General features: G+C 41.1%; 1 protein-coding gene across 1 annotated transcript; it reads right to left on the bottom strand.

Annotated features, from left to right (window-relative positions):
- Positions 1-962: 962 nt before the first annotated feature.
- On the bottom strand, positions 963-2524 carry LOC109208132. Its single transcript, XM_019371172.1, has 3 exons — positions 1844-2524; positions 1275-1799; positions 963-1178 (listed from the first exon to the last, which is right to left on the bottom strand). Exons 1-3 carry the CDS (start codon positions 2522-2524, stop codon positions 963-965), a joined length of 1422 nt encoding a protein of 473 aa, XP_019226717.1.
- Between the last annotated feature and the right edge of the window lie 6902 nt (positions 2525-9426).

The following is a 9426-nucleotide window of genomic DNA, read 5'->3' as shown; positions in this document are numbered from 1 at the left end:
GACATACAATGACTTGATGTGGGAACTGGTCTGCAGTTATTTTTTTCTTCGTTCTTGAAGCACTTGAAACTAGCTTGCTGGATGGTCACGTGAGTGAGCTTGAGTGAAATTTATAAGTGTTCAAGTGAATGTGTTCTACCTCCCTTGATGTTAATAATACATGTGTGATCTCACATACAATGATGTAAGAAAGGTAGGCAAAAAGCCTTCCACAGAAAGTTGACTGTTGCACTATTCTTGTACTGTAGCTTGTACAGGCAGCAACTTTCCAGCTGGAGAGTTGACTTCGTGCAGTCACCTATGGAACTGGTAGGGACCTGTTCCCTCAGCTGTTCCTTCTACTCAGAAGAGTTGAGCCATATCCCAAGCTGGAACCTTGTGATCTTAAGGTCTTGTAAATGTGTAACAGTTCCTTATCTGGTTCTTGATAGTAAGTTTGTTAGATCATCAAAATATAAAACAAGTACTTATGACCAAGATACGTGTAACCTGTCAATTTCCCTCTTTTTGATGATGACAAACTCATAATAGAAAAACCTATAAAGAGCCACATAGAACCAGACAGCGAACCAGAAAAACCTTAAGTTTCCTCCTGAATCTCTGTATTCCCCCTTAATCAGTGCAAACCACTAATGCAATTATTCTTCCCCTTTTGAGCATCATAAAAAGATCAGTAACAAGTAACTAACAAAGAAGGAAGTCTAGCTTTAAGTTAACTCATGCCACTTATGTGCACACAGTCATGATTAAAAATAGAGCATAAAAGCAAGGTATAAACAACAAAAGGGGAAAAGCTTGCATTAACATAATTTGGATTTTACAGCAGGAGCAGAGTCAGTGTTACTACCACATCCACAAATTAGAACAATCAACAAAAATACCATAATTTATCATCATAAGAACTGATAATGAGGGACTGGACCACAAACTAGATTATAGACTTGACACTGAGGGGACAATATTTAAGGAGCACTGGAAGGAGAAGGTTTGGAGGCAGAGGAAATTGTTTGGAGGACTAAATCCGTTCGAGCATTTGCTGACATTTGCTCATTGAGCAGTCTCCCTTTTAGGTCCTCCACTTGTTTCCTGAGCTCAGCATTCTTCTTTGTCAGACGAGCAACCTCTTCGCTTTGAGAGCTACTGGAACCAGGTGCCTCTTGCAGCTGACTTAACTGAGTCTAAAGGATAGCATTCCTTTCTTTCAATTCCCTTATCTTAGTAGTAGCATTGTTTTGAGCATTTATTAACTGAGATAAGGTAGAAGTGCTTGCAACCCCTCCAAATTTCTCTATACACTCACATTCTTCAAGAGTAACTTTTGAAAAAGTTTGCTTCTTGGCGCCCACTTTAACCGGTCCAAGAGGAACCTTGAAGTGCTCAAAGACCTTGGTAAGAAGGAACCCATACGGCAGCCCATGATTGCCATCTTTAAAACCTGCCACTTTATTCATGTGCTCTATCATGATCCTAGGCAGATTAATGGTAGTGCAGTCGTCCAGTGCTTCCATGAGGAACAGGTCTGCACGAGAAGTGATAGATCTTCTTTCAGCTCGACGCAGCAAGACTTTGTTTACCATCTCAAATAGCAGTTGGTATATAGGAAGGAGGGCCTTATTCTGAACCCGTTCCCCCTGCTGAACTGATGTGTCCTTCAAGATTGCGTTTCTGAAGTTTTGAGTACAAGCTCCCTGAACACTAGACACCCCTTCAGCAGGCACACTAAGAATAGACCCCAACAAGGAAGAGTCCATTACCATATCAACTCCATTCACCAAAGCACAAATGTGATCATCCTCAACCTTGAACAAGTCGGCATAAAAACTTGAACTTCCTCCTCATATACCCGAGCAGCATCACCTATGAACAAGTGTTTCCATTGTTGGAACTCATAAATCTCAACCAATTGTCTTATACGAGCCTCCTCCAAGACATCAGAGGCAAATGTGCATCCCCACAACACCTTTTGACTTCTCAATCTCTCTTTCCCAGCACTCCCCAGATCACCAACTCTGGCCGTCTTTGAGGAACCAGGTTCCTTATCAGTATCAGCCTTTCTCTTAGCAGTCTTGCGAACACTCTTCTCCTTTTTATCAGACTTTACAGATTTTTCACCTAATTCTTTCAGCACATTCTTAGTAGCAACAGCATCATCAGACTTAGTCAGACTTTTAGCAGACACAGAAGATCCCCCTTTTGGCTTGAGAAGATCATGATTTTGTGATAACTTCCTAGTCAACGTACTAGGTTCCTCCGCTTCTTCTTTATCCACATTCACAACAGGCATTATCTTTTCATTTATAACTTTGTCATGTTTCATTAATTTTCTTCTCCTTGACTTAGCTTGACTATTCTTAAGCGCAGACTCAAGAGCCTTCTTCTTTTGCAACCTTGTTGTGGGTCTCGTAGGAGTTGGCTCTTCATCAACATCTAATCTACGCCTAGGCAGACTGGCAATTGGTAAATCATCAGAATCTGCTTCACTATCCTCCTTTTGTTCTTCGGACATAGGGCTTGTCTCAGGCATAATCACACTTAGAGGCTTAACATCCAAATGATGAGAGGGAGCAGGGTCAACATAGACCTGGGGTTCCTAAGAGAGACCCTGAGTTGGATCCTCCGAAAGAGGATCAGGTCCTCCAGCAGGTTCCCCAGTAGCACCTTCCTGTGCTGAAGGTTTAACAGACACAAGCTCATTACCCTCTCCAACAGGCTCAGACTCTTCCCCCTGAGTCTTAAGACCATCCTCACTTCCTCTGACAAAAACCCCTTCATTGGCGATGGACAACATATTTTCTATGGCTTCCTTTTCTTGTAGGTCCATGGGAAACTCAGGAGAAGTAGGAGCTTTACCTGTGGACAAGGGATCAGGAGGAGTCTTTGTTGAGTCGACGATTTCATTCCCCTCATTTTGGTCTACCTTTGACCCTTCTTCTATAGGAGAACTTGAGATTTCCCGATTTTCTTCATTCTCAAAAATACTTATTTCATCCCCTTTTTCTAGCGAGGTAAGAGAAGAGCTCTGGGCAATACCTCTTTTGGGAGTTGATGCTTTGCGACTCTTTTGAGAACTGGAACTCGAATGGGTAGGAGAGTAGACGGAATATAGGGTGACTCTGTTCTAGGGTTTTGGTTATCAGTAGTGTGAGGAGGGGAGTCTGGCGTTGGTGTTTCAACTTGGGAGGACTCAGTGGGGTTGTTGCTTGGAATACTATAAATTATTTGATTTTCAATCATGGTGAGAAGAAGAGAGAGGATTTGGTAATCTGAAGAGAGAAAGAAGAGGAAATAGGTTTTGAAGTGTTGATGTGAAGAGTGTGATGACAGTGATAGATATATTTATGATGAAAGAGGGACCAAATAGAAAGGGCGGCAATTTTTAGGGAGTTGGGTCGATTAATATCGGGTGAGACGTTTGGGTTCAAAAGACCTAAAACTAAAAACTTACATGCTGATGATGTAGCACTTGTTTTAATCGTTCAGAATTGTGCATGAGAGAACAGAGAAACTACTAACCTGTGTCCTGACTGATCTTTTAACCGTAAGCTTTGCCTCTTTTACCAGTGTATACAGCCTTAACTGCTTATTTGCTCTGTAATCATCAAGCGTATCTACCTATAACGGTATGGAGATGAGTTAGACTTTGCCAGAAAACACCTTTTAGCTAAGTTTACCTGATCATTTCTTTCATAGCCAATCATTGAGGGACCGGGTTCTTAGTTGGATTTTACCAACCCCAATTCCAGGCGATTTTGCTCGAAGTATTCTCTGCTCAGGGCTTTGGTAAATATATCTGCAATTTGATCTTCAGTGCTACGGAATTGCATGCATATAAGCCATTTTTCAACATTGTCTCTGAGGAAGTGATGACGTACATCAATGTGCTTGGTCCTCTTATGTTGAACTGGATTTTTTGCCATGTTGAGTGCACTAGTATTATCACATAAGAGAGGCACACAGTCTGAGAATACTCCAAAGTCTTCCAACTGTTGCTTGATCCACAGAAGTTGAGTACAGCAAGAGGGAGCTGCTACAATTCAGCTTCTGCAGTTGAAAGTGCCATAAAGTTCTGCTTCCTTGTACCCCATGAGATTAAGCAAGAACCTAAGAAATGTTCCAATCCAGACGTGATTTTTCTGTCCACCAGATATCCTGCATAATCAGTGTCAGCATACCCAATAAGATCAAAGCTTTCACCTGAGAGATAATAGAGGACCAGATCTTGCGCTCCTTTGAGATATCTCAGTATTCTCTTAGCAGCCTTCAGATGAGATTCCTTTGGATTGGATTGAAACCTTGGACAGAGACCCACGCTGAAAATGATGACTGGTTTGCTTGCAGTGAGATACAAGAGTGACCCTATAATCCCTCTATATATGGTCTGATTTACAAGGGAACCAGGTTCATCCATGTCTAGACGGGTAGCTGGGGCAATAGGCGTGTCGATAACTTTTGATGCTTCCATATCAAACCTTTTCAGAGCTCCTTGATGTACTTCTACTGACTTATCAATGTTCCCTTCTTAGATTGTTTCACTTGAAGTCCTAGGAAAAAATTCAGTTCGCCCATCATACTCATCTCGAATTCACTTCCTATGAGTTTTGCAAATTGCAGAGAGAGTCAGCTGTGGCTCCAAAGATGATATCATCAACATACACCTGAACAATGAGCAGGTTCCTCCCTCGTTTCTTCAAAAAAAGAGTGTTGTCAATTCCTCATGCAAACCCATTTTCCAAAAGGAATTTTGACAACCTTTCATACCATGCCCTGGGAGCCTACTTTAACCCGTACAATGCCTTGTCTAGTTTGAACACATGCTCAGGATGCTCGTGACACTCAAAACCAGGAGGCTGCTTGACATAAACTTCTTCTTTCAGATAGACATTTTAAAATGCACTTTTGACATCAATTTGGAACAGTGTGAACTCCATATGAGATGCAAAGGCAATTAGGATTCTAATGGCTTCTATTCGAGCTACTGGAGCAAATGTTTTATCATAATCAATCCCTTCTTCCTGGTTGTAGCCTTGAACTACCAGCCTTGCCTTGTTTCATGTTGTATTTCCAAACTCGTCAAGTTTGTTCCTGATTACCCACCTGGTTCCGATGATGGTTCGATCTGCCGGTTGAGGAACCAGGTGCCGTACCTTATTCCTTTCAAATTAATGTAGCTCCTCTTGCATGGTTGTGATCTAGTCTGCATCTTTCAACGCTTCTTTTATATTTTTGGGCTCTATTTGGGAAAGAAATGCTGAGAAGGCAAGTGAGTGTCTTGCTTTTGATCTGGTTTGAACTCTTGAGTCAAGAGGAGTGATTATGTTGTCAAGAGGATGTGACCTTTTGTACTTCCAATTTGGTACTGAATCTCATTGGTAGAGGGACCATGTATGTCTGACTGAGGTTCTTGGGTGCTTCTTACTTCACAAAGTGGAGTTCCTTGGACTGTATCAACAACTCTATTTTCAGCTTCAGTTGTTGTAATCGGGGGACCAGGTTCCTCCCCAATGGATGTATATTTATTTGCATCATCTTCACTGGGTTCCTTGACATGGCTCATCGTGTCTGCCTTTCCATTTGCCATGTCAATTACTTTACCTGGAACATATAAGGGCTCTCCATCTGGGTCAACACATTTGTCTTTCTTAACACATTGAGTTCTTTTGTTGTACAATTTGTAAGCTTTGCTTTGAGATAAGTAACCCAGAAAAATTCCTTCATTGCTTTTGGCATCGAATTTGCCAAGAACTTCCTTTCCATTGTTGTGAACAAAGCATTTACACCCAAAAGTCCTTAGATATGTCAGCTTGGGCTTCCTTCCATTCAGTAGTTCATATGGCGTTTTGTTCATAAGGGACCTGATCGTGCACCTGTTCACCAAGTAACAAGCAGTATTGACAGCTTTTGCCCAGAAATACTTTGCGATCCCACTGTCAATTAGCATTATTCTTGCCATGTCTTCAAGAGCTCTATTCTTCCTTTCCACAACACTTTGTTGAGGTGTTCTTGGAGCTGAAAAATTGTGAGTTATGCCATTTTCAGTGCAGAACTCATCAAATATGACATTGTCAAACTCTGTCCCATGATTAGATCTAACGCAGGCTACTTTATTACCCATCTTCACTTGAATCTTTTTGACAAAGGCAACAAACTTCAAAGGTTTCATCCTTGATTTTGAGAAACAGAGTCCAGGTGAATCTGGAGTAGTCGTCCACTATAACGAAGATGTATTTCCTTCCTCCTTTGCTTGCCACCCTCATAGGTCCACATAGATCCATGTGAATAAGATCAAGTGGCCTGGAGGTTCTGACTTCCCTTTTTGGGCTTGAATTAGGATCTGAGTTGCTTCCCTTTTACACATGCATCACATACTTTGTGATCCTTGAAGCTTGACTTGGGCAGACCATGAACCAGGTCCTTCCTAACTAACTTATACAGCAGCGTGAAACTTGCATGACCTAGCCTCCTGTGCCATAATTCAACATCATCATCAACAGCACTTAGACAGCTTATATCACCATTCTTCAGAGACTCAAAATCAGCTACATAGATATTCTTGTATCTTTTTGCCACTAGCACTACCTCACCAGTTACCAGGTTTGTGACTGTATAGAGTTTTGACACAAATTCCACCTTGTTTCCGTTGTCACAAATTTGGGAAACATTTAGCAGGTTGTACTTCAACCCGTTCACGTAGTACATATTTTCAATTGAGTGAGAGAGAGACTTCCCAATCCTTCCAACTCCTAGAATGTATACTTTCTTGCCATTTCCAAAGGATACACTCCCTCCTTGCAGGGCCTTAAGTGAAAAGAAATCATTTTTACTTCCAATCATATGCTTTGAGAAGCCACTATCCATGTACCATTGTAGGCTGCTTCCTTTCACTATTCCCTGCACAAGAAGATCAGGAGTTAGCTTTAGGAACCCAAACTAATTTAGGTCCCTTGTAATGAGGAAAGGGGTAAATGAGGGATCTTAGGGTCCATGCAGGCATCATGCGTTTTTTATATGAGGGACCAGGTTCTCTACCGGTAGTTACTTTTTCAGCAAAAGATTTGTTTTTCTGCTGTGACTGAATTCTGGCCTTACAGTTTTCATTAAGGTGTCAATTGTTACCGCAGTGAGTGCAAAGCCAATTGTCAGGTACAGTAATGTACTTACTATGAGGGTTGTAGGGAATCTTTTCCCTTTGAAACCCAATACCCTGCCTGTTTCCCCATTATTGGTGTACATGGCAGTGATAGCATCAGAGGAGCAGGTCTATTTGAGTGATTTTTCAAGATCACTCTTCACTAAACCTAGTTATTCCTGAAGTTGTTTGTTTTTCTCAAGCTCAGCACACAGACTAGACTTCACTAAATTTAACTCACTTTCAAGCTTAATGTGTGCCTCGCTTGCAACTTCCTTTCCTTTTTGAGAATTTTCAGGCATACTCTCCATTTTAAGTTCCCCAATTGTTTCCTTCAAATCCATTACCACCACTAGTAGGTCATCCTCTCATTCTCAATGCTACCAACTCTCTCAATTAAGACCTCTTTTTCCCAACTTACACTTTCAGTGGTCTCTTTTAGGTCTACCACAACAATCGTAAGATCATCTCTTTCTTGTTCTACATTTGCAATTTTTTCATTTAAGCCATCTCTTTCTTTCTTCAGGTTCTCAATTGTCTCCCTTAATCAACTGCGAGTACTACTAGGTCATCTCTAAACTGTTCTTCTTCTCCTAGTTCAACTTTTAAAGCATTTTTGTTATTTATAAGACTATGATAAGCGTCAATTAACACATTTGACAGAGACATGATTTTCTTAGGAGAATAGTATTTTAGGTTTCTTTGAACATCTAGAAAATTTAACTCATCATCATCATCTTCATCACCAGACTGAGCCATCAAAGCAAAAATTGAATCATACTCGGTTGTTTTACTTTCTACTACCATCATAGAAATGTCACCTAGTTCATCATCTTCTCTAGATTCGCTTGACTTATCTCCCCATGCAATAAGAGTTTGTCTCACGATGTTGTCAGCGGTATTTTTCCTATTGAAGCATCTATCAGGAACTGGTTTCTTTTTGGCTGCTTTGTCAGGGTTGTTCTTGTACTGATCTTGCTTTATGAGAGGACAATCCTTGATTAAATGTCCTGGCTTGCCACAATTATGACAGAGGTCATAATTTTTTGGCTTGCTAGAACTTCCCCTTTTTGGAATGCCTCCATTCCTGCGAACCATCTTCTGGAATCTTCTTGTCAAGTATGCCATTAGCATCATCCTCACCACTTGAGTCATTTCTTTCTGTCTTGAGGACCAGGTTCTTCTCCTTTTTGGGCTCTCTTCTTTCACTGTCCTTATTCTTCTTCATTTCATATGTTTTCAGATTGACAACAAGCTCATCAATGGTTAGCTCCTGCAAGTCCTTCACCTCTGTAATTGCGTTCACTTTGCTTTCCCAGGAACTGGGCAGCACACTGAGGATTTTTCTAACCAGCTTATTTCTTGGAATAGTTTCACCAAGAGAGTGAAGCTCATTAATGATGGAGGTGAACCTGGTATGCATATCTTGGACGGATTCATTGTCTTTCATCCTGAAGAGCTCGTATTCAGTTGTGAGCATGTCGATTTTGGATTGCTTAACCTGTGTTGTTCCTTCGGAGCTGTTTGAAGGGCTTCCCAGATTTCTTTGGCTGACTGACATGCCGATATCCTGTTGTATTCATCAGGACCAATGTTACACACCAGATTTTTCTTTGCACGAAAATTCTTCTCTGTGGACTTTCTATCGGCGTCATTGAATTCTTTCCCTATCTTGGGAATGGCTACAGCAGGGTCGCCAAGGTTCATGGTAGGGACAAAGAGTATGTCACATATGACATCTGATAGCTCAGAATCTCTAGCCATGATGAAGTCATACATCCTAGTTTTCCACCACCAATAATACTGTCCCTTGAACCTAGGTGGTCTGTAAGTGGACTGGCCTTCTTCGAAGTTTGGGGGAGCAGCCATGATGATCCTTTCTAGGTGTTAACCTGATAGAAAGAACCTGCTCTAATACAAATTGTTAGAATATAAGGGTCCACCAAACTCGATAGAGAACCAGGTTCTCTACCAGGTTCAGCAGAACACACACACTGCAGTAAACAATTGACAAGATGACTTTTACGTGGAAAATTCCCAGCTCAACGGGATTCAAAACTGCGACCTACCCTTGTAGGATTTCAACTTCACTACTGAGCAACTTTTAGATTACAACCTATGACACCTAGGAATTAACCTCTTAATCCCTCACTAACTTGTAATACTCTATTACAAGCCACTTTGTAATAACTCTATTACAAAGACTTTACAACTCGACTAAATCTAGCCAAGACTCAAACACACAGGTTTAAGATTTACAAAGGGTTTCCTACATAATGCTTCTAAACAAGCTAAGTAGG

Source organism: Nicotiana attenuata, unplaced genomic scaffold, assembly GCF_001879085.1.
Source record: "Nicotiana attenuata strain UT unplaced genomic scaffold, NIATTr2, whole genome shotgun sequence".
Classification (NCBI taxonomy): Eukaryota; Viridiplantae; Streptophyta; class Magnoliopsida; order Solanales; family Solanaceae; genus Nicotiana; species Nicotiana attenuata.
This window is presented reverse-complemented; position numbering and strand designations above follow the sequence as displayed.